The 27,212-nt window shown below is 31.7% G+C and overlaps 2 protein-coding genes across 3 annotated transcripts in view; one reads left to right on the top strand and one right to left on the bottom strand.

Annotated features, from left to right (window-relative positions):
- Positions 1 to 961: 961 nt before the first annotated feature.
- On the bottom strand, positions 962 to 21,834 carry LOC134710029 (zinc transporter 6-A-like). 2 transcript variants are annotated; one of them, XM_063570178.1, is made up of 13 exons: positions 21,700 to 21,834; positions 20,948 to 20,988; positions 20,398 to 20,481; positions 19,610 to 19,694; positions 18,502 to 18,544; positions 15,471 to 15,536; positions 14,685 to 14,765; positions 13,950 to 13,985; positions 13,140 to 13,283; positions 12,673 to 12,792; positions 3,486 to 3,588; positions 2,622 to 2,738; positions 962 to 1,475 (listed from the first exon to the last, which is right to left on the bottom strand). In XM_063570178.1, the coding sequence occupies exons 1-13, from the start codon at positions 21,758 to 21,760 to the stop codon at positions 1,077 to 1,079; spliced, it is 1,380 nt and encodes a 459-aa protein (XP_063426248.1). In that variant the 5' UTR covers positions 21,761 to 21,834; the 3' UTR covers positions 962 to 1,076. The 2 variants fall into 2 exon arrangements, with proteins under 2 accessions (XP_063426248.1, XP_063426249.1); XM_063570179.1 differs by lacking the exon at positions 12,673 to 12,792.
- Positions 21,835 to 21,846: 12 nt separating this feature from the next.
- Positions 21,847 to 27,212, top strand: part of LOC134710030 (xanthine dehydrogenase/oxidase-like) — a 57,843-nt gene continuing 52,477 nt past the window's right edge. Inside the window, exons 1-2 of the mRNA XM_063570181.1 lie at positions 21,847 to 21,980; positions 25,185 to 25,242. Coding sequence (XP_063426251.1) covers positions 21,936 to 21,980; positions 25,185 to 25,242 — 103 coding nt within the window. The 5' untranslated portion in view covers positions 21,847 to 21,935. The remainder of the gene's footprint in view (positions 21,981 to 25,184; positions 25,243 to 27,212) is intronic.

The following is a 27,212-nucleotide window of genomic DNA, read 5'->3' as shown; positions in this document are numbered from 1 at the left end:
CCTCATTGCCTCAATGGAAGCTACGCCACTGGGTTTGGTTGTTGTTTCTTTGACACATTCCCCATTTCCATTCTCAAAGAAATCTGAATAATACTATTTTTCAATCTTCACATCTTTCTCCCCATATAGATCATAGTAAAGTGTATCAGTAAATTGTTTCCTTACACTCTTGTTCATAAAACTATCATATCAAGTGACATATACTGTGGATTCATTATTATTCATGAGATACCAATTTTCTTGAGATACCAATTTTCGTGGATTTCCAGGGTGAAGATGAACCATGAATTCAAATGGACAAAGAAGTAAAAATCTTCTACAGATTTGTGTTCAGACTTTTGCAAAACCATGAAATTAAATATCTACAAAAAAGAGATTTTCATTTAATCAACTGCAGGTCCTAATTCAAATGCATTGACTGGAACCCCCCCCCCCCCCCCCCCTCTGGATCCGCGCCTGCAAACCAATGTTAACCCTTTAAGGTTTAATTAAGTTTATATTGTATGACTTGATAATTAACATCTTAGCCAGATTTTTCTAATAAAATATAGTAATGGTTCAGTCAAAATGACCATCTTACAAACAGTGATTTACTCAATGATTATAAATGCCATTTTGAAAGTTAATTTGGTTGTTTTGTATCAAAATAGGTTATTACAGTTTAAAAAAAAAACTATTTCCCTTTTAAACTGTCATAACCTTTTGATATTTTAACAAGATTTAAAAAAAATATGGTTGTTTATAACAGATTTATTTTTAAAACTATTTCCTTTTTATGCTGTTAAAATCTTTTGATATTTTAACAAGATTTAAAAACAGTATGTTTGTTTATAACAGATTTATTTTGAAAACTATTACCTTTTTATGTTGTCAAAATCTTTTGATATTTTAACAAGATTTTGTAAATAAGAACTGAAATAGTATGTTTTTAAAACTTTATTACGTAAACAAAAAAATTTGTTCAAGACTGAATCTCAATTTGATTCTTCTGTCATGTGATGTGTTATCTTTAAAAAGCTGCTTTCACTGCCATAACTGTAGCTATGACGATGACCTTGAGAATTTGACTTGTCATATTATGATTTTCCAGTGACATAACTAACTCCTCTTGTTGGAGTTGATGATTTAAAGTCTGATGAAACTCCATGACTGTGCCCGTGACCATGGCTATGACCATGACCTTGTCCATGACTATGACCATGACCTTGACTGTGACTATGTCCATGACCTTCAACATTTGACCTATATCCAGTGTCTAATATTGGTGATGGCCCACGTTGTTGATATTGTCCTGGTGTTAAATTTTGTGAGAATGCTGGACTACCTAACACACTAAAACCAGAAGCCCTTGTCCAATCATCTTTGAATATTTGAATGGTCAACATACTGACCATGCTAGATAGCCTGCTATAGACATGAGCCAGGACCATCTGTTCATCAGCGTCACGTCTTACTCTAACTTGTACTGATCCAGCCTGTAATGGATAATGAAAAAACTTATCACTTTTGCTAGAGTAGATGTGATTAAACCAAACAAAAAATGTAAGAGCTACAATGAAAAACTTTTTCCCCTTCCAGAGAACATCAGTTGACCCCCAGTTTAAGGTGTGGTTTATGTTGCTCATGCTTTGTTTATTTATGTACAGTTTTGTAGATTCGTTCCTTGTCTCATCACTTTTGTTGTTTTTTTTGCCATTGGGTTGTCAGTTTTTCTTTTCCCTTAGGACAGTCTTCACACTGAGTGGCAGCCCAGGCAGTCCAGGCTTTTAAAATTGCTCTTGTGCCTGTAAAAATCATATCTACAAGCCTACAGCATCTAACTAAAAATTTTCAAAAGTTGAGCTCCGGGGCCTGTAGATTTAACATTTCATCGTAAAGGAGTTTCAACATCCAGTATGCATCTTCTGTCATTTATTTAGATGATAAAACAATGTTTTTCTCTAACTGGGGTTAAAATTTAAAAGCCTAATGTCATAAACCCTGAAAAATGGTATCTTTAATGATAAATCACTCATCATCTTTAGTCTGGCTACCATCATGACTCAAATGCACAATGACACTTTTATTAGTTATTCCATAGGTGTGTAGAGAAACTTATTATTGAAAGAAATTTGAAGCAACAGCATTCAGGATTTTTTTTTAAGAACAATTTGAAAATAATATCTGGAAGGAATTTAATCTCATTCCAGAAGATTGTATTTTAATGTCTGAGTATATGTACGGCAGCAATATTGATAAAATAAAATACAAAAGTAAACATATAAACCCAATATAAAACTCTGACCATATCATGTGAGCTATTATTATAGGTGGATCCAGGGGGACCCCCCCCCCCTTTCATGGGAAAAATTTAGTTAATTATATGGGGAATCACTGAAACCTGACTGGACCTCCCCCCCCCTTTTAGGTCAGTCAGCCGGCCCCCCCTTATGAAAAGTTCTGGATCCGCCACTGATTTTTATTAAGGGATGACATCAAAAGATCGATGTAGGATAAAAAACTTAAATCAAATCAGTGAAAAAACTATGTGAATTAAGTTTTTTTTTATCCTACATTGAACTTTTGATGTCATGCCTAAATAGGATGCAAAACTAAACATCAAACTATTATAAGAGTCTCACCAGTGTTCCAAATGATAAGGTCCAGAAATGTTCATGTCTGAACTCTAAGACACCATCTAAAGTGGAGGCTTCACGTATGATTTTGTCTAACTGACTCAGTAAGTGGGAGGGGGTTGTCTGAAAAATAAATAAAACTGATAATCATTCAAATAAATTTTCTATAAATGAATAAAACTCTAACAGATCTGTAAAAAGCATGTGTTGTATTATGAGAACATCACTGGTTTGGACATTCTGATTGGTCAAAATGTTGTGTAGCATTATGGGAATCATCATTGCTTTTTGATGTTCTGATTTGCCATGATGATATGTTATATTATTGGAAACATTTCCGGTTTTATAAAAAAGACTGAATTACTGAATGTTACCTTATACAATTGAGGCTTTACCACTTGTTTATTTACGTGGATTCATTTGTTTTCATCTAGACTAATTTTCCTGGATCTTGCTTTTTCAAGGATATTTTCTGTTTTTTAAACATGAAAGTTATGATTATCTAGTTAAAAAAAACCATACTGAACCTCCAAATGTAATATAAAACAAACACAATTCATCATATTGATATTCTTCTATAATTTAATTTTGGATGTAACAGATCTTCCGATTGGCTGACATTATTGTGTTCTCAGCCCATAGATATAATGTAGTCATGTGACCGTGACGTCAACAACGTTTTTTCATTGACTTCTAAGGTTTAAAATTAAATTAGAAGAAATGTCTGTAATATTGTTTCTGTCTATTCGAAATAACATAAAAAATGTGATGCACTGTTAAATAACCCGCGTTATTCAGTGTGCACCAAATTTTTTATGTTATTTCTTCATAGACAGAAAACATATTACAGTCATTCCTTTAAGATCTTACCTGCAGAAGAATTTTCCCTGTGTATGCACTCATTGGAAACATAGTACCACATGTCATAATAGCTATAGATACAGCTGCCCAAGTGTCGGCTGAGTGATACAATCTATAAATAGAAATCATATCATATGATATCATACAAAACCATATCTAGAGGAAGACCAGCTAAATTACCAAAAAAGATATAATTTAAGTTGTTTGAACATATTTTTGGATGAATAAGGTATTGTTGGATAAACAAAAAATCTTATTTCATTTAAATAAATAATAATTATTTTCTTATAATCTAAAATAATAATGCTGAACACATTACTTTTGGTTTTTATATTGTATTGTGGGAGAGCTGTTTCATAAATATTTGTTCTTTGTCCAAAACCCCATTATATTCATATAAATTCAATTATTATATAACATGAACTGATAACCAAAGAATCAGGATAATTTGTTTTAACCTTGTTTTATTATGTCTAGAGAATAAATATAGAATAACGATAGTTTCGTTTTTGATACTGACTATATCATGTGGAATATCTAGACAAGCCCATTAGGCGAGTTAAGATATTCCACATGATATAGTCAGTATCAAAAACGAAACTACATATTATTCTGTTTATAAGTAATTATGATGTCACACAATGTCTTGCCTAATATTTTCAGTGATACAGCCAGTAGTTGATACTCAAAAATATTAGGCAGTAAGATCAAAGGGAAAATGAATTACCGATAATCCAGCTTACTTACTTTGTATCAATAAGTATATGTGTTATAATAACTGCTATTCCTCCAGTAAACCTGGGTACTTACTTTGTATCAATAAGTATATGTGTTATAATAACTGCTATTCCTCCAGTAAACCTGGGTACTTACTTTGTATCAATAAGTATATGTGTTATAATAACTGCTATTCCTCCAGTAAACCTGGGTACTTACTTTGTATCAATAAGTATATGTGTTATAATAACTGCTATTCCTCCAGTAAACCTGGGTACTTACTTTGTATCAATAAGTATATGTGTTATAATAACTGCTATTCCTCCAGTAAACCTGGGTACTTACTTTGTATCAATAAGTATATGTGTTATAATAACTGCTATTCCTCCTATAAAACCAATCAGAGCCATTGGGTTAATCCTTGGTAACAACAGTTTACTTACTTTGTATCAATAAGTATATGAGTTATAATAACTGCTATTCCACCAGTAAAACCAATCAGAGCCATAGGGTTAATCCTTGGTAACAACAGTTTACTTACTTTGTATCAATAAGTATATGTGTTATAATAACTTCTATTCCACCAGTAAAACCAATCAGAGCCATAGGGTTAATCCTTGGTAACAACAGTTTACTTACTTTGTGTCAATAAGTATATGTGTTATAATAACTGCTATTCCACCAGTAAAACCAATCAGAGCCATTGGGTTAATCCTTGGTAACAACAGTTTACTTACTTTGTATCAATAAGTATGTGTGTTATAATAACTGCTATTCCTCCAGTAAAACCAATCAGAGCCATTGGATTAATCCTTGGTAACAACAGTTTACTTACTTTGTATCAATAAGTATATGTGTTATAATAACTGCTATTCCACCAGTAAAACCAATCAGAGCCATTGGGTTAATCCGTGGTAACAACAGTTTACTTACTTTGTATCAATAAGTATATGTGTTATAATAACTGCTATTCCTCCAGTAAAACCAATCAGGGCCATTGGATTAATCCTTGGTAACAACAGTTTACTTACTTTGTATCAATAAGTATATGTGTTATAATAACTGCTATTCCTCCAGTAAAACCAATCAGAGCCATTGGATTAATCCTTGGTAACAACAGTTTACTTACTTTGTATCAATAAGTATATGTGTTATAATAACTGCTATTCCTCCAGTAAAACCAATCAGAGCCATTGGATTAATCCTTGGTAACAACAGTTTACTTACTTTGTATCAATAAGTATATGTGTTATAATAACTGCTATTCCTCCAGTAAAACCAATCAGAGCCATTGGATTAATCCTTGGTAACAACAGTTTACTTACTTTGTATCAATAAGTATATGTGTTATAATAACTGCTATTCCTCCAGTAAAACCAATCAGAGCCATTGGGTTAATCCTTGGTAACAACAGCTTACTTACTTTGTATCAATAAGTATATGTGTTATAATAACTGCTATTCCACCAGTAAAACCAATCAGAGCCATTGGGTTAATCCTTGGTAACAACAGTTTACTTACTTTGTATCAATAAGTATATGTGTTATAATAACTGCTATTCCTCCAGTAAAACCAATCAGAGCCATTGGGTTTATCCGTGGTAACAACAGTTTACTTACTTTGTATCAATAAGTATATGTGTTATAATAACTGCTATTCCTCCAGTAAAACCAATCAGAGCCATTGGATTAATCCTTGGTAACAACAGCTTACTTACTTTGTATCAATAAGTATATGTGTTATAATAACTGCTATTCCTCCAGTAAAACCAATCAGAGCCATAGGGTTAATCCTTGGTAACAACAGTTTACTTACTTTGTATCAATAAGTATATGTGTTATAATAACTGCTATTCCACCAGTAAAACCAATCAGAGCCATTGGGTTAATCCTTGGTAACAACAGTTTACTTACTTTGTATCAATAAGTATATGTGTTATAATAACTGCTATTCCTCCAGTAAAACCAATCAGAGCCATTGGGTTAATCCTTGGTAACAACAGTTTACTTACTTTGTATCAATAAGTATATGTGTTATAATAACTGCTATTCCTCCAGTAAAACCAATCAGAGCCATTGGATTAATCCTTGGTAACAACAGCTTACTTACTTTGTATCAATAAGTATATGTGTTATAATAACTGCTATTCCTCCAGTAAAACCAATCAGAGCCATAGGGTTAATCCTTGGTAACAACAGTTTACTTACTTTGTATCAATAAGTATATGTGTTATAATAACTGCTATTCCACCAGTAAAACCAATCAGAGCCATTGGATTAATCCTTGGTAACAACAGTTTACTTACTTTGTATCAATAAGTATATGTGTTATAATAAGTGCTATTCCTCCAGTAAAACCAATCAGAGCCATTGGGTTGATCCTGGGTAACAACAGTTTACTTACTTTGTATCAATAAGTATATGTGTTATAATAACTGCTATTCCTCCAGTAAAACCAATCAGAGCCATTGGGTTAATCCTTGGTAACAACAGTTTACTTACTTTGTATCAATAAGTATATGTGTTATAATAACTGCTATTCCACCAGTAAAACCAATCAGAGCCATTGGGTTAATCCTTGGTAACAACAGTTTACTTACTTTGTGTCAATAAGTATATGTGTTATAATAACTGCTATTCCTCCAGTAAAACCAATCAGAGCCATTGGGTTGATCCTTGGTAATAACAGTTTACTTACTTTGTATCAATAAGTATATGTGTTATAATAACTGCTATTCCTCCAGTAAAACCAATCAGAGCCATTGGGTTAATCCTGGGTAACAACAGTTTACTTACTTTGTATCAATAAGTATATGTGTTATAATAACTGCTATTCCTCCAGTAAAACCAATCAGAGCCATTGGATTAATCCTTGGTAACAACAGTTTACTTACTTTGTATCAATAAGTATATGTGTTATAATAACTGCTATTCCTCCAGTAAAACCAATCAGAGCCATTGGATTAATCCTTGGTAACAACAGTTTACTTACTTTGTATCAATAAGTATATGTGTTATAATAACTGCTATTCCTCCAGTAAAACCAATCAGAGCCATTGGGTTGATCCTTGGTAACAACAGCTTACTTACTTTGTATCAATAAGTATGTGTGTTATAATAACTGCTATTCCACCAGTAAAACCAATCAGAGCCATTGGATTAATCCTTGGTAACAACAGTTTACTTACTTTGTGTCAATAAGTATGTGAGTTATAATAACTGCTATTCCTCCAGTAAAACCAATCAGGGCCATTGGATTAATCCTTGGTAACAACAGTTTACTTACTTTGTATCAATAAGTATATGTGTTATAATAACTGCTATTCCTCCAGTAAAACCAATCAGAGCCATTGGGTTAATCCTTGGTAACAACAGTTTACTTACTTTGTATCAATAAGTATATGTGTTATAATAACTGCTATTCCTCCTGTAAAACCAATCAGAGCCATTGGGTTAATCCTTGGTAACAACAGTTTACTTACTTTGTATCAATAAGTATATGTGTTATAATAACTGCTATTCCTCCAGTAAAACCAATCAGAGCCATAGGATTAATCCTTGGTAACAACAGTTTACTTACTTTGTATCAATAAGTATATGTGTTATAATAACTGCTATTCCTCCAGTAAAACCAATCAGAGCCATTGGGTTAATCCTTGGTAACAACAGTTTACTTACTTTGTATCAATAAGTATATGTGTTATAATAACTGCTATTCCTCCTGTAAAACCAATCAGAGCCATTGGATTAATCCTTGGTAACAACAGTTTACTTACTTTGTGTCAATAAGTATGTGTGTTATAATAACTGCTATTCCTCCAGTAAAACCAATCAGAGCCATTGGATTAATCCTTGGTAACAACAGTTTACTTACTTTGTATCAATAAGTATATGTGTTATAATAACTGCTATTCCTCCAGTAAAACCAATCAGGGCCATTGGATTAATCCTTGGTAATAACAGTTTACTTACTTTGTATCAATAAGTATATGTGTTATAATAACTGCTATTCCTCCTGTAAAACCAATCAGAGCCATTGGGTTAATCCTTGGTAACAACAGTTTACTTACTTTGTATCAATAAGTATATGTGTTATAATAACTGCTATTCCTCCAGTAAAACCAATCAGGGCCATTGGATTAATCCTTGGTAACAACAGTTTACTTACTTTGTATCAATAAGTATATGTGTTATAATAACTGCTATTCCTCCAGTAAAACCAATCAGGGCCATTGGATTAATCCTTGGTAACAACAGTTTACTTACTTTGTATCAATAAGTATATGTGTTATAATAACTGCTATTCCTCCAGTAAAACCAATCAGAGCCATTGGGTTAATCCTTGGTAACAACAGCTTACTTACTTTGTGTCAATAAGTATATGTGTTATAATAACTGCTATTCCACCAGTAAAACCAATCAGAGCCATTGGGTTAATCCTTGGTAACAACAGTTTACTTACTTTGTGTCAATAAGTATATGTGTTATAATAACTGCTATTCCACCAGTAAAACCAATCAGAGCCATTGGGTTAATCCGTGGTAACAACAGTTTACTTACTTTGTATCAATAAGTATATGTGTTATAATAACTGCTATTCCTCCAGTAAAACCAATCAGGGCCATTGGATTAATCCTTGGTAACAACAGTTTACTTACTTTGTATCAATAAGTATATGTGTTATAATAACTGCTATTCCTCCAGTAAAACCAATCAGAGCCATTGGGTTAATCCTTGGTAACAACAGTTTACTTACTTTGTGTCAATAAGTATGTGTGTTATAATAACTGCTATTCCTCCAGTAAAACCAATCAGAGCCATTGGGTTAATCCTTGGTAACAACAGTTTACTTACTTTGTATCAATAAGTATATGAGTTATAATAACTGCTATTCCTCCTGTAAAACCAATCAGAGCCATTGGATTAATCCTTGGTAACAACAGTTTACTTACTTTGTATCAATAAGTATGTGTGTTATAATAACTGCTATTCCTCCAGTAAAACCAATCAGAGCCATTGGATTAATCCTTGGTAACAACAGTTTACTTACTTTGTATCAATAAGTATATGTGTTATAATAACTGCTATTCCTCCAGTAAAACCAATCAGGGCCATTGGGTTAATCCTTGGTAACAACAGTTTACTTACTTTGTATCAATAAGTATATGTGTTATAATAACTGCTATTCCACCAGTAAAACCAATCAGAGCCATTGGGTTAATCCTTGGTAACAACAGCTTACTTACTTTGTATCAATAAGTATATGTGTTATAATAACTGCTATTCCTCCAGTAAAACCAATCAGAGCCATTGGGTTAATCCGTGGTAACAACAGTTTACTTACTTTGTATCAATTAGTATATGTGTTATAATAACTGCTATTCCTCCAGTAAAACCAATCAGGGCCATTGGATTAATCCTTGGTAACAACAGTTTACTTACTTTGTATCAATAAGTATATGTGTTATAATAACTGCTATTCCTCCAGTAAAACCAATCAGAGCCATTGGATTAATCCTTGGTAACAACAGCTTACTTACTTTGTGTCAATAAGTATATGTGTTATAATAACTGCTATTCCTCCAGTAAAACCAATCAGGGCCATTGGATTAATCCTTGGTAACAACAGCTTACTTACTTTGTGTCAATAAGTATGTGTGTTATAATAACTGCTATTCCTCCAGTAAAACCAATCAGAGCCATTGGATTAATCCTTGGTAACAACAGCTTACGTACTTTGTGTCAATAAGTATGTGTGTTATAATAACTGCTATTCCTCCAGTAAAACCAATCAGAGCCATTGGATTAATCCTTGGTAACAACAGTTTACTTACTTTGTGTCAATAAGTATATGTGTTATAATAACTGCTATTCCTCCAGTAAAACCAATCAGAGCCATTGGGTTAATCCTTGGTAACAACAGTTTACTTACTTTGTATCAATAAGTATATGTGTTATAATAACTGCTATTCCTCCAGTAAAACCAATCAGAGCCATTGGGTTAATCCTTGGTAACAACAGTTTACTTACTTTGTATCAATTAGTATATGTGTTATAATAACTGCTATTCCTCCAGTAAAACCAATCAGGGCCATTGGATTAATCCTTGGTAACAACAGTTTACTTACTTTGTATCAATAAGTATATGTGTTATAATAACTGCTATTCCTCCAGTAAAACCAATCAGGGCCATTGGATTAATCCTTGGTAACAACAGTTTACTTACTTTGTATCAATAAGTATATGTGTTATAATAACTGCTATTCCTCCAGTAAAACCAATCAGAGCCATTGGGTTAATCCTTGGTAACAACAGTTTACTTACTTTGTATCAATAAGTATATGTGTTATAATAACTGCTATTCCTCCAGTAAAACCAATCAGAGCCATTGGATTAATCCTTGGTAACAACAGTTTACTTACTTTGTATCAATAAGTATATGTGTTATAATAACTGCTATTCCACCAGTAAAACCAATCAGAGCCATTGGGTTAATCCTTGGTAACAACAGTTTACTTACTTTGTATCAATAAGTATATGTGTTATAATAACTGCTATTCCACCAGTAAAACCAATCAGAGCCATTGGGTTAATCCTTGGTAACAACAGTTTACTTACTTTGTATCAATAAGTATGTGTGTTATAATAACTGCTATTCCACCAGTAAAACCAATCAGAGCCATTGGGTTAATCCTTGGTAACAACAGTTTACTTACTTTGTATCAATAAGTATATGTGTTATAATAACTGCTATTCCTCCAGTAAAACCAATCAGAGCCATTGGGTTGATCCTTGGTAACAACAGTTTACTTACTTTGTATCAATAAGTATATGTGTTATAATAACTGCTATCCCTCCAGTAAAACCAATCAGAGCCATTGGATTAATCCGTGGTAACAACAGTTTACTTACTTTGTATCAATAAGTATGTGAGTTATAATAACTGCTATCCCTCCAGTAAAACCAATCAGAGCCATTGGGTTAATCCTTGGTAACAACAGTTTACTTACTTTGTATCAATAAGTATATGTGTTATAATAACTTGTATTCCACCAGTAAAACCAATCAGAGCCATTGGGTTAATCCTTGGTAACAACAGTTTACTTACTTTGTATCAATAAGTATGTGTGTTATAATAACTGCTATTCCACCAGTAAAACCAATCAGAGCCATTGGGTTAATCCTTGGTAACAACAGTTTACTTACTTTGTATCAATAAGTATATGTGTTATAATAACTGCTATTCCTCCAGTAAAACCAATCAGAGCCATTGGGTTGATCCTTGGTAACAACAGTTTACTTACTTTGTATCAATAAGTATATGTGTTATAATAACTGCTATCCCTCCAGTAAAACCAATCAGAGCCATTGGATTAATCCGTGGTAACAACAGTTTACTTACTTTGTATCAATAAGTATGTGAGTTATAATAACTGCTATCCCTCCAGTAAAACCAATCAGAGCCATTGGGTTTATCCTTGGTAACAACAGTTTACTTACTTTGTATCAATAAGTATATGTGTTATAATAACTGCTATTCCACCAGTAAAACCAATCAGAGCCATTGGGTTAATCCTTGGTAACAACAGTTTACTTACTTTGTATCAATAAGTATATGTGTTATAATAACTGCTATCCCTCCAGTAAAACCAATCAGAGCCATTGGATTAATCCGTGGTAACAACAGTTTACTTACTTTGTATCAATAAGTATGTGAGTTATAATAACTGCTATCCCTCCAGTAAAACCAATCAGAGCCATTGGGTTTATCCTTGGTAACAACAGTTTACTTACTTTGTATCAATAAGTATATGTGTTATAATAACTGCTATTCCACCAGTAAAACCAATCAGAGCCATTGGGTTAATCCTTGGTAACAACAGTTTACTTACTTTGTATCAATAAGTATATGTGTTATAATAACTGCTATCCCTCCAGTAAAACCAATCAGAGCCATTGGGTTTATCCTTGGTAACAACAGTTTACTTACTTTGTATCAATAAGTATATGTGTTATAATAACTGCTATTCCACCAGTAAAACCAATCAGAGCCATTGGGTTAATCCTTGGTAACAACAGTTTACTTACTTTGTATCAATAAGTATGTGAGTTATAATAACTGCTATCCCTCCAGTAAAACCAATCAGAGCCATTGGGTTTATCCTTGGTAACAACAGTTTACTTACTTTGTATCAATAAGTATATGTGTTATAATAACTGCTATTCCACCAGTAAAACCAATCAGAGCCATTGGGTTAATCCTTGGTAACAACAGTTTACTTACTTTGTATCAATAAGTATATGTGTTATAATAACTGCTATTCCACCAGTAAAACCAATCAGAGCCATTGGGTTTATCCTTGGTAACAACAGTTTACTTACTTTGTATCAATAAGTATATGTGTTATAATAACTGCTATTCCACCAGTAAAACCAATCAGAGCCATTGGGTTAATCCTTGGTAACAACAGTTTACTTACTTTGTATCAATAAGTATATGTGTTATAATAACTGCTATTCCACCAGTAAAACCAATCAGAGCCATTGGGTTAATCCTTGGTAACAACAGTTTACTCAATCCAGGTATTATATGACACACACTAAAAAACAGAAGGTAATACTTAAAGTAGGTATTACAGAAATGTATGGCTACTCATCTCTCTGACATATGTCATGTGTTCTATTAAACAACTTAAACCTGACAAATTAACAACAAGGCTCATATCTACTCACTCCATGACAAGTCTGTTGTGTGTTTCTGTAACCAACTAGAACTACATGAATTCATGATATGTCTCATAGCTACTCAATTCTAAGATGTACACATTTTCAATGTGTTCCCTTTACCTAGTAGAACTATATGCATATGGGTCCATAACATACCTGTAATGTGTTCCTGCACTAACTAGAACTATTGGCATCCTGAACATGGCTCATAGCTACTCACCTCTCTGACATATCTGTCATGTGTTCTTGTAACCAGCTAGAACTGGAAGCATCCACCACATGGTTCATTGCTCTATTGTTTATGCTGTATGTAAGGGTAAAATGGACAAAGAAGGCAAACAAAGTACCTATCAACAGTCGACCTCTGAAATAAAAAGAAGACACTTATTTAAACAAAAGAATTTCTAAATACATATCCATTTGTTTTAAACTTCTTTTCTTTTATTTGGCTACAGCATATATTTTAGCTGTGTTAAAAAAATTAATATGATTGTAAGTCAATATACTGTGAAAGCTGTACTAACAGATTTCACATTATTATTTTATTCTTTCATACTTGTTCAACTTTTAATACAAATATTTTATTTTGCAGCAGCATATAAAAGGTGCTCAAAGTCATACAACTGTTATAATTTCTTAAACATACATATATATATACGTAGGGATTAAAAATTAGTTTTTTTGGGGGTTCAACACTTCAAAGGGTATCATAGTAACACTTAACAGTAATTGTATGAATTGTATGAAAACAGTATATAAAAGGCCAATGTCAGGAAAATATAATTTTTGTTATCAACAGGAACATACTGAGGGGCATAGTGAACATTGCTCTTTCTTAATTTCTAAATATCAAATAAACAGATGATGGCATTGCCTTTATATTGTATACATATGAAGTCATCTAGAAAAACAAACACCAAGGACTTGTATGTGTTTATGTGTGGGTTAAAGTACTAAATCAAGGACTTGTGTGGGTTAAAGTACTAAATCAAGGACTTGTGTGGGTATAAGTACTAAATCAAAGACTTACGTGTGAATATCAGGTTGTATAAACATTCGTTCTATACTGAAAATAGAAATATTTGTGATTTTCGTTTTCAATTTGCATAATCAAAATAAATAATTAATAATTTAAACTTTCTGCTGAACTTGTATTTCAAAGTAATGAACAGGATTGTACAGTGTGGTTACTCAGTTGAATGGGTTTTATTGAAAACTGCATGTAGAACTATAGCTGCTTACATAGAATAAATTTTATCTCTGGTTGATAGTTTTATCAAAGGCAATCATACCTCATCTCCTTATTTTCCTTTCATTTTCATGTAGGGTATGGCTCTTCATTCAAATTATACGACACTATCCCATTCCAGATACTTGATTTACAAGGATTTTTATGTTGTTTGTCATTTCTAAATTGTTTATTTCCCCTCCCTCAAGCAAAGTTGAGCTATTTTTAGGTAGTTTTGTCATATAGATCTTCAATTGTTTAGGTTCTTAATAAACCTTCTTATACAATTTTGGCTTTCAAATATTTGGCTTTGAGCATTCCTGATGAAGATAAACCACGAAAAGTACTTTGGACACATAGAATTATTTAATATGTTGTTTTCATTAACTCCCCCCCCCCCCCCCCCCCATACATACACTATTCACAAATATGTATAACCAATGCATGGAACCTATGATTCACACATTACACTCACTAATATCGTTGGTTTTTTTATGGCACAACAGATTTTTTTTAGTTTGACACCAAGCCACCAACCTTTCTTTTAATATAAACAAGGATCCTAACTGTGCCAGCATGGTACTGGCAAATACTCCTAATACCTCATACCTCTCATATCTGTAAAACAAAACGAACAAGTTGTCAACCATACCATACTAATAAGATAGTGTTCTCCCCAGGTATTTTTAGCATCATGATTCATGGTTTATATGTGATGCTTTATGGTTAGAATGTGATGCTATCTGAAATGAGTTTCTTGTAGATAGTGTTATGGCGGGGTTTTGGCATGCCACAAAACCAGGTTCAACTCACCATTTTTGTTCATAAAATGCCCTGTACCAAGTCAGGAAAATTGCCATTGTTACATTATAGTTCGTTTCTCTGTGTGTTACTTTTGGTGTTGTGCCGTAGTAAGGCTCTCTTATATTTGATCGTTTCCCTCAGTTTTAGTTTGTAACCCGGATTTGTTTTTTCTCAATCGATTTATGAATTTTGAACAGCCGTATACTACTGTTGCCTTAATTTATGGATGTGATGCTTTTATTTTTAGAAATAAGATGGTATTTCATAACTTCCTGTTTACTAGGATGATATCAGAAATTTGTAAGGAGAACACTACCATTGCCTTTCTAGCTCAAATATATCATGTGACAAATGTTGATTAAAAATTACGGGCTTATTGGCATTCGTTTTACACAAGGGAGTATTTGATACTAGACAAATAAGAAATTACTACCCTTTTTGAATCATCATTTTCATCCTATGAAAAAAAAGTTGTGTTGGGATTTGTGATGAAATACAATATAAACTACTATTTCATACCCAAATGAATATGTTGATGTAGGTTTCTGCATCTGCACCCATAATGTTAGCAGACATACCAATAAACTGAAAATATAAAACATATTTTTTTATGATTTTATGTTTTTTGTTTCTGTGAAAATGTACCTGTTTAGGCTGTTAATATATATATATCAACAAATAACTGTTATAAATGACAAACACATAAATGATGAATATTTCTTAAATATATTTCTTTCATAATTTGATCCTTTAAATAGAAAAAGTTTACATTCTATTTAGATTCTTCTAAACAAAAGAAACTGTTTAAAGTTTTTACAGTTTGAAACATTTAAAATAAAAGGGGAAAATAACATGAACTTTAATACAAAAAAATAACAAAATTAAACCAAAGACAAAAGTTTAGAATAGATGAGAAGGATAACCACAGTATAACAACCAATCAGTGAGCAGAGATTGAGGATAACCACAGTATAACAACCAATCAGTGAGCAGAGATTGAAGGGATAATACCATAGATTAAAGTTCATGGTCACCTTTTTTTAGATGTTTATTCCAAACTGTAAATATCTTCCCAGTTTTAACCAGTTTTTGTTGTTTAGAAACATAAATAAATAATAATGTATGTGAAAAACATACCAGATAAAAATATTTGAATGATGTAAATACACATGTAACATATAAAACAAAGTTTTTTTTTTCAAGAATTAGCATTTTCGTAATAATATATATATATATATAAAGAACATCAAAATTTTTTCTACAATAACTGTGCAAAATTTCATCAGCCTCTTACCTATACTTTTGAGATTTTTTAAAACAAAACAAGATATTTTTCCCAAAATTTAAAAGTTGAATTTAAACATACATGTTGACATAATACATAATATATTATATAGTTTTTTTTGGGTTTTTTTCCTGTTTGATCTAAAACGAAACTATATGAAATCTGGGAGAAAATATTTTCATATAAAAAATCTTTTCATTCTTTTTGAAATTTGTAATATTATGATAATGTATCTGATATTGTATGTTATTATAGATTATCGTTGAACATCTCAACAAGTTTGATTTTCTCGCTTGAGCCGGGACGGCGAAAGCGAGAACAGAAATCGAGTTGAGATTACCAATGATAATCTGTTTATTGCTATTTTCCTATAGCAACGCCATGTGCTTCCATAGTTTCTAGCGATAATTTTCCATCTCAAGCGAGAAGCATAATATGAAAAATTATCACAGAAAAAGATCAAAGAAAAAACGCACAAAATAGGGATAATACATTTTAATGAGTGATTGTTCATGATCTTTGTGTTTTCTTGTGTAAATATGTCCTGCTCTTTCCAGTCAGGAAGTTAGATTTCATAATTTTCATAATTTTGATATTTAAGTGGGTTTTTGTTTGTTACACAAGTTTTTATTTTATTGACATTCTAAACAACAAATAATAAACAGGCGTCAACAGGGAGATTATTTACAGTTATAAACAGACGTCAACAGTGGAGATTATTTACAGATTTGAACCATACATAATAAAAGTGAAAATTAACATGAACTTTAATCTACAAAATAATAGAAAATTGCAATGAACTTTAATATACCGAAGTAGCAAAAACTACCATGATCTTTCGTCTTATGCAAGTGTTATTAACAAGACCAGGAAATAACACCTATAATTAGGTGCCATTTCATACCACTAAAAGTGAAAATTAAGGTCTTACACAAGACCAGGAAATAACACCTATAATAAGGTGCGATTTCATTCACACTTTTAACTTAGCAGTTTTAATGTGAAAATTAATGACTTCTAAATTTTGTAGAACGTACATGTTAAGTGAAAATTAAAATGAACTTTAGTCTACAAAATAATCTTAAATTGCATTGTAAAAAAGTCAGGATAAGCTAAGAAAAAAAAGGCAGGACCGAATAGACTGAAAAATAAAAAGGCAGGACAGAGATTACAACTAAAAAAAAAGCAGGACAAAACTTTTCATTCTAGCCCCCCCCCCCCCCCCCCCCCCCTAAAAATCAACTGGTAGCTCCCTAATTTACAAAATAATCTAAATTGAGTCTACCATGATTTTAATAGTCTTACGCAAGAGTAAATTACAAGAAATAGGAAATAACAACTATTATATGGTTCAATTTCCACCTGCTGTGATAATACACATTTTCTTAATCATTTGCTGACCTTTTTTGTACTGGTAGGTTGAATGTGAACTTCACTTTTTTTCTGCCTACCATTCTTAACGCCATCAGTCTATAGTCTTCTATGTAGTGTTTATGGACTTGTCTTTTTTATATTTTTTTATATTACATTTTGGACCCAGGACCTCAAATCAAGAAGGCATAAAACTTTACTCAGTGCTCTGAGCACAAAAGTCATGCTCGCAACATGAAATCCAGCAATTTGATTGGTTGATTTTCGAGTCTGAGTACAATAATCATGCTCGAAAGTTTTAAGACTGTGAGGCTAGGTCTCTATAACTGAATTGACTATGAGATATAAATAAATGAAGGGAAATAACTCTTATATGGAGTGTTCAGATCCCTTTTCTCACTGCCTTGTTAGTTTTTATTAGACTTGAGAGTTTTTATCAACAAGACCAGGAAATAACAACTATATCAGGGTGCAATTTCAGAATGAAGTGTAAATGAACAATATACCTTATCAAATTGTTGACCTTCTAATGTAGGTTGATCATGAACTTAACTTTATCTGCCTAACATTTTAGACAATCTCAGTCTCTAGTGTTTTTGTGCTATTTTCTGTTTTTGGCCGTTGCACTGACAATTTTTTTTTCACCTCATGAATTTAGAAAGTCCTCTTGCTATTGTCTGCATCTTTTTTCCAGAAAATTAATTTAACATTTTGGGATTTGAGCGTCACTGTCACTCACTGATGAGTCTTTAGTAGACGAAACGCGTGTTTGGCGATTATACTAAACTTAGTCCTGGTATCTAGGATGATGTCTTCATAAACAACATCCTCATATACATGTACCAACAGTAAAATATTAGAAAAATAATAAATGACAATAAACCAACAACTTACCTTAAAAAGTCGAACATTGTGAGATAGGTGTAGGCTGTTAAGGCTAGAAAAATAAAGAAAAACAACTTTTCAACAGATCATTATTTCTTTTCCTTGTTAAAAAATGCATATTACCTAATAATGTCTGTTTTGGATAACTTTCGTATCTTTTCATGTGTTAAGTTTTTGTTATAGAATTGATTAGTGAGTTTATTCAGTGGTTGTCGTTTGTTTATGTGTTACATATTTGTGTTTCGTTAATTTTTTGAAATAAATAAGGCCGTTAGTTTTCTCGTTTGAATTGTTTTACATTGTCTTGTCAGGCCTTTTACAGCTGACTATGCGGTATGGGCTTTGCTCATTGTTCAAGGCCGTACAGTTACCTATAGTTGTTAATGTTTGTGTCATTTTGGTCTTTTGTTGATAGTTGTCTCATTTGTAATAATACCACATCTTCTTTTTTATATTATTGGTAATTTATAGAATGTGAAATCAAGTGACCTTCACATTTTGCATAATGAGTGGAAGCCCTTCTTGCTAAATTGTGATCATGGCTTGCTTTCGTCTCTTATAAATTAAACACAGCATTCAGTATTTATATTTACAGTTATCCGAAATGAAAATGTATTTGTTATTTAACATCTTGAATCTATAAGAAAAACATAACAGACAAAACTTTGACAGACATTGTCCATTGACATGATATCAGGGTCAATCAAAGTGAAATCAACAAAAGTTCATAAAGTTAAAATTTGCAAATTGAAGATGATAGGATACATGTAGCTCCAAAAATATTCCTCAATCAATGATTATTAGCAAATATTTCTATGAATTTTTCATATATAAAATATATAGGGGGTCTCATTGGGGGGTTCCGATCCCGGATCCCGCTTACTGTTTTGTCAGATTCCCGTATCCCGCTTACACTATGTACGTAAGCAATTCTCATTTTTTTGTCATTTCCCGGGTCCCGCAAGACCTCATTTCCCGTTTTCATGACACAATAATTTGAATTTCACGTTTCCCGCTTACGACAAATCGGCAATCCCGCGTCACGCTTAGACCCCAATGAGACCCACTATATATACATGTATAACCAATGTAAAAATATGAAAATTGAAATACTTACCCATACTGTTGGTTGTGTGACACCATATTAACAACACAAACGTACAAATAAAATTAAATACTAAAAATGTTAGTATCTTTTTACTCTGAAAGGAAAAAAAAGATAACAACATATAATACAAATATTTACCATGCATGCAATGTACTATACATATTAGTATAAAATTTACAATAATTTCTTCATTCACAGTATTTACTTTTTTATTTTGTAGTACTTTTGAGTTTTGTCTTAATTGATAGAGGAGTAGGTCCGGTAAGGACCAATTTTGGCCTCAAATTTCATGCTCATCTAACAAAACATTTTGACCACTTTTTAAACACTTACTGTAGTTAAGGTGTGTAGTTAAGACTTTTCTCTTAGGAGAACCAGTTTTACAAGTCTCATGTTTTAGAGATATTATGTGTGTGTAATTTATAACTTTACTGATTTTTTTTATAAGAAAATTCTGTAATTTTTACTTGTCATGTTTATTATCATGGTACTATAAATATCTTTTCTCTAACATAACTGAGTATGTGCAGCATTGTGACAAGGGAAATAACTCTATTTAGATATTTGGATATCCAACAAAAATAACTGTAATTAGCTCCCTTGAATATGACAGAATTTAAAAGTTACTACACGTTTAATAGTTTCACAAATTGAAAGACAGCTTATGAAAAAATAAAAAGATGGATAAGAGTTTTCTATTTAGTATAAATAGTTTGAGTGAAAAGGAAATAGTTTTACATGATCCATTCACAATTGAAACTGTTAAAAGGTATTTTTATTTAGAAGTATACATTTACCTGTTGAAGTCTTGTTACATTAGATATTTCTTTCAGAACTGTTTTGAAGAAAGATTTCTGTGTGGCTAAAGGGTAAATTGTTCCCTGAAATAAAATACAAATATATGCATACAATGTACAATTATTTGAGTAACTATCAAAAGATATTCATTCATATTTTTGTCATCAATAAAAGAATAGAAATTAAAATCATGCTTTTTAAAAAGAAAATGCCTGTACCAGGAATATGACAGTTGTTGTCTATTCGTTTGAAGTGTTTTTTCTTTTGATTTTGCAATTTTTGGATTTGAATTTTTCCCCGGAGTTCAGTATTTTTGTGATTTTACTTTTTATTTCATTTATAATAAAAAATATTACACATTACTGATTATTATGTATTTGGAGAAAAAAAATCAATTTTGACAGTTATTAAAGTTCTTTTGTTTGCATAGTGAATTGGTTTTCTTTGTTTTGAATTAAGATGGTATTTTGTTGTTTTTTTATGGAAGGGGGTTGCTGAGTCTGAGGCGAGGTCTTGCATTTATGATACTAATTAGTAGTGAATACTTACAGAAGTGTAATATTTTGTTCTCTCTCTACTAAATTGACCATCTGCAAATAAAAAAAAATTATATATTAGCTTCAAGTATCTGTGCCTGAACTGGAAAAAAACCCAAAACATTCTAGAACTTATATCACATTAGAACCACAAATTTAAAGAGGGGTAACATGGGCACAGCTGTTAAATTATAAAAGAAAATATAATAAAACAATCAAATAGAATAAAGATCCTGTGTTCTTCAGTTGTTACAAAGACAAGGCAGGTTTTTTTTATTCAAAAGGGACTTTTGTACTTCAAGGAGACACGTTCTGAAGACAGCTAAAACTGCGGGGGTCAATCAACATTTTGATATCAGAAATTGAATACACCTTATTGCTAATACTGGTTGACTGGCTGCTTGAACATTTGACGCATACAACAATCACTTTTTGATTGTGGCGTCAGATAGTTTGTTTTATAACATCAAAATTTTGCAGGAACCAGTGTGAGATATCCAGTATTGGCGGGCAATTGCAATAAGGGTAGGGTAGATGGATAAAATAGCAAAATAAGGGGAGAGAATGCAATTATGGGTGAACAGACCAGGATTCAAGACTGACAAATAGAACCTGAGTAAACTTAGGTTGATAACACACTTTTTTTTATAAAATGTAAAAAAAAACCACAAAAAAACAATTCTGGAACATTATTGTAATACAAATGTAATCATACTGGTATTTGGAAAAGCTAAATATAGCAGATTCTCTTGTGTTATTTCATACCATCTAAATCTAACGAAACACTGCTTTGTATGATATCAGGGACAGAGTGGAAAGTACTCATTTCTGTGCATGGATTTGTTTACGTTTCACAATCTGGGTCAATAGACGCTTGAAAGTTTCCACTAAAACACTTCATTTCAAGCAAACGCACGAATGATTGAGATGAAATTAGGATTATTTTTTGGGTGCTTGCAAAAGAAAACACAAGCTTATAAAACATTAAAATTTAACGAGTTATGTATAAGAAGGGACCACTGGTATTTTATGTAAATGGTAAAAAGGTAAGAAACATTTTAAATTAGTTCACACTTTGTAATGACATTGTTGCTGAATAATTTAATGAGAAAAAAGTTTTAAATCTGTGTAAAAAGTCCGTAAAAAGTACACCTTGGGCTGTCATTTGCAGTGTCCTAAAATGGGAACAATACCTGTATGCACTACCACTATGCAAATTTTTTTTGTTTTTGTTTATTACCACTAATTTGTTATATTTCACTGTATATATGTCTTCACAAAGCAATGCGCAATACAAGTGACATAAACTTCAATGTGTTGAAGGCAGTCATTATATTAGTAGAAGTAGAATGCCAAACACTGTTGAGGCCAAACACCTTTCCTAAAGCTCTTGAACTATTTAAAGGAGTTTAAACAATGCACTGACATAATTTCAATTTTCCTATAATAATAAGTTTTTCTCTTTTCTATAACTCCTGTTAGTACATGCACAAAATGTAGTTGCCTACTGATATTATTTGAAATGACATTGGAGCTGAATGATTGTAGAGTGCATGGCATATTATGTTGAATTAGTAGTTCCATAGTTTCATTTAATAAGTTGTTATTTTGGTGACTTTAACTCTTATTCCAAAGTCAAGAATTTCTCATTTTCTTAAAAAATATTTAAAAGTTGGTCCATACCTGCCAACTTTTCAAAATGCCCATGGGGGTTTTGCGTGCAAAATGGCTGACTTAGTCCTAGAAAACCTTCAAGGGGGTCTTCAAATACATTTTAATGATGTTTTTTGGATTCTTCATATTATTACCAGCCTACCACCATTGTAAAATTAATTGTTTTGTTTAAAATTGTGGACAAAATTGCTCTTTCAAAATTTCAGTTTGGGAATCTCCATGGGGGAAATCCCCCGCAAATAGTGACAGTTGGCAGGTATGTTGGTCATGTATTTTATTTCTTGGTATGCTAAGGGGATGACCATTTAATATTCTGAGGGGGAGCTGGAGAATTTTATGGGTCAGAATATATTTTTCACTTTTTTTGTAAGATACACCAAAAATGTAAAACAAAATAAGAAGTCAAAAGGAGGTCTAGAATATATCATCTTCTTATCTTCTTATTTTTATATATACTTAAGTACCATGAAGAAATGAAAGCATTACAATCAGGATGCCCCCGATGGATCCAAAGTTCTAGGAAAGAGGGGTATTATGTATCATGATCATGACTATATTTATGCAATCTTTCCTAAAACTGCACAAAAAAATAGGAAATAGGTGAGGTTTATCTCTACATGTCAACAGTTTATCTTATATTTTTGGATAATTTTGCAAAATTGAAACATCATGAACATGGAATTATGAAAAAGCAGCACCTTTATTAATTTAAAGCTTTAGGTGTTACAGCATTCTATTTGAAATATGATGGCTGCAGTCCATTGAAAAGGGAAACTATTTTGTGGTAAATCATTTTTAAAAGTTTTTGTTGATCGACAAATAGAATACTTTTTTTTACGTTCCTTTATCTATTTTCTAAAATGTAGCATAACTTCCTTCTTTAAGATCTAGATATATACATGTACATGTAAATAACTGGAGATTTTTAAGCCTTGAATACAACACATGTTCGTCTTCTTTAATGATTAATTTGATACACATATCAATTTCTTGTGTTATTTGATAACCATCTTGATTTTTGTCAAGTACATCTAAGACTAGTTTTAATTATTATGTGGAATATATATAACATATTCTTCCTCATAGCTTTTCATAGGATAATCCCAACATATTAAAATTCTGAACTCAATTTCTGACAACCAAAAATTTTATTTATTATAATACATGTATATTAAAAACAGTTTAATTTAGTTTCTGATAAAGTTAACCTTTAGCAATTTATGTAAATAAAAGATTTTGTTATTTATCGTGTGTATAAATTTCATTTATAAAGGGAAATTTAATTTTTCAATACCAAACCACTATAAACATGATAAACACAAGAATAAACATCAAAAAGATCTACTTACAACATGAGACAATTGGCTGATACATTCACCATGTTCACAAGGAAATAAGTGAATGGTTGAAGTTGCTAGCTGGTGCTTTGTGACAGGTTATTTAATTCAGGTTTTAAGGTGGCTCGGGACTATTCGACTGCGCATAATTTCATGCATGAATTACAAAATTATTTGTCGTAAATTCGACATAATTTTTTTTAATATTTTTGATTGATTAGACAGGTTAAATCATTGTAGTTATGTAACTAATAGAATATTTTCAATATTTTTCGTATTTGTTAAAGGGTCAAAATGAAAGTTCACCCATTTTCCCGGCAAAATATGGGTTTTAAGGCAAAATTTTTTTATTCCTTATCGGTGACTTATGTTTTTTATTTGCTCATTCTTTGAAGCTATATTTTAGCTTTTCATATTACATTTTTGGACCAAGTCTCATAGAACGTTTTATTATATTCCGATAAAAATATGTCAATACCTCTATTTTCCCTATTATTGCATTGAAAAATGGTCCCTTTTACATACCTATTTAAGATTAAAATTTTGAGCTTAAATGGTCCATGACCCCTTAATTTTTTTTTACCAATTTGATTCACCTTCTGTAAAGAATAAAATAACAAAAATACAGCACTTCTGATAGAAATTTCGAATAGGCCCGAGCCACCTTAACAGCAACTGTAATTATTGATCTTCTGAGTTTATTGGCTGAAATTGTTTTCGGTTAAAAAAAGTCCAATGACTACATTTGTACCAGTCAGAAATTCTTTTCTATATATACATTGAACATGTTCATGATGTTGAAGGCCTATAACTGTTTACTTTTATAAATTGTTATTTGGATGAACATGATGAAGAGATGTCTCATTGGCACTCACACCACCTCTTCCTATATCTATGATATATGGATGAAAATGAGTTCATTCTCTGAAACAATGATATAATATCAACTCCAATTATAAATACTTACAATTCAAATTGCGAATAAATAAACCTTGGGACTCAAAAAATCTTTTTTTGTCACTTTTTTTCTTATATTAAAGATTGGAACCTTAGATGGCCATTGTTTTACTCAATTAGTAATTTATCTTTTGATATTGATAAACTGGTAAGTTGTTGTCTCATTGGGCTATACCCCAACTACTTCTTATATGATAGAACTGTCAAAATTATATGTTTATCAATTTCCCAAAACTGTTGTTCCACAATATTATTACAGAAAATCACACATTTTTATTACAGGTAGAAGATCCTGATCCTGATCCAAGTTATACTTTACTGTACTACCTCAGAAAGAAATGTATCCTTTTAAAATATACACTAAAGCTCTGTAAGTTTTAGGGTAAAGATTGCATGAAATTCTATCACAACTCTTATGGTATTGATCTGATATTTATATCTTCCACCCCTATCCCAGCAGGGATGACTTGGGAAAAGAAATATGGTCACTGAGGTCTTTTTCAGACGAACAGTAAATACCTTATCTGTTTGGCTGTGTTGAATGTACAAGTTTGCAGCAAGGTCTAATGAAAAAAAGGACGTTAACTTTTATGATTCATGTAAACAGAGTGCCACTCTCTTTGTACACTTGCAACAGCTCTGATAGATTTTTTCTTGATAATTGTTAAAAAAACGTTGAAAGAGAGGAGAAAAGGCCAGTATATGAACGATAAACTGGTTATTAGGTTTTCTACTATCTCTAAAACAATACAATGGGAAACTTTTGTGCTTGATTGCCAAAAAAAGTACTCAAATATTGCTGGAGGCTGATATTTTACAGTATTGAGTAACAATATGAAGACAACCTGATAACCTATATATAGATATAGGAAGATGTGGTGTGAATGCCAATGAGACAACTCTCCATCCAAATAACAATTTAAAAATTAAACCATTATAGGTTAAAGTACGGCCTTCAACAAGGAGCCTTGGCTCACACCGAACAACAAGCTATAAAGGGCCCCAAAATTACTAGTGTAAAACCATTCAAACGGGAAAACCAACGGTCTAATCTATATAAACAAAACGAGAAACGAGAAACATGTATATATATATAAGTGATGTACAAATGGTTCATGGCTTTTGTAAGATTACTGATATCAATTTGTATCATAGAATTAGATCAGAATATTTTTACCTATTAGACTAACCTGTTATGAACTGAATGATCATGCATATATTTATCATTTGTGATTATCTAATTATTAATAAGTATGAAAACAAATAATGTGATATAAAAGCCAATGAGACAGCTCTCTGTTAAAGTCATGATGTATAAGTAACAGTTATAGATCAAAGTACTGCCTTCAACACAGAGCCATGGCTCTCTCCGATAGCAAGCTATGAAGGGTCTCAAAAAGAATTAAGTTTAAATTAATTCAAACAGGACAACCAACTGTCTAATCTATATTAAAAACAAGAAACACTTATGAACCACACCAACAAATGACAACCACTGAGTAACATGTTCATGACTTAGGACAGGTGTATACAAATGCAACAGATTTTAACGTATTAACAGGCTCCAACCTTTACCCTCATATGAGATAGTAGTATAACAAAACAACATAAAAAGACACACAATAAAATATCAATTAAAATGGCTTAACTCTATTAATAGACATTAATACAAATACAAATAAACATACATTGAAAGAATAAGTTTGATCTACATGCTTGATTGCTAGTGATTATATCAGTAAAGAAGAACTGCTATTAATGATATGATAAAGCTTTTTTTATCAGGGGCAGATCCAGCAATTTTACATGTGTGTGTGTTGGGGGGGGGGCTTTCAACCAGACGTCCCTATTCAAATACATTTATTGTTCAACATATAGGTTAACATAAGATGTATTCAAGTTGATATTTTACAATATCAATATGTGAACAACTTGATAACCTATATATATAAGGGAAGTTAAAATTATTAAGGCTTTTGTAATATTATTGATATCAATGTTTATCATAGATTATATTATTTTAACCTACTATTTATGACTAAATCATTATTCATGTTGTGGCCTCTGTGGCCAAGTGGTTTTAGTATTTACTACTGTAATCACTAGCCAGTCAACACTGTGGTTGTGAGTTTGAACCCCACTTGTGCAGGTGCACTCGACTCCAATCTTAATTAACTATTATTGTCAATTTTCCTATCAACCATCATGTTTTTTTCCAGGCACTCCGACTGCCTAAATCAATAAAAACTAACTGCAACCAAAAAGCCCAATAGCAAAGCTTAAAAGTGGTGTTAAACTATAGAAAATCAA

This window comes from Mytilus trossulus, chromosome 3 (assembly GCF_036588685.1).
Source record: "Mytilus trossulus isolate FHL-02 chromosome 3, PNRI_Mtr1.1.1.hap1, whole genome shotgun sequence".
NCBI classification, from domain to species: domain Eukaryota; kingdom Metazoa; phylum Mollusca; class Bivalvia; order Mytilida; family Mytilidae; genus Mytilus; species Mytilus trossulus.
This window is presented reverse-complemented; position numbering and strand designations above follow the sequence as displayed.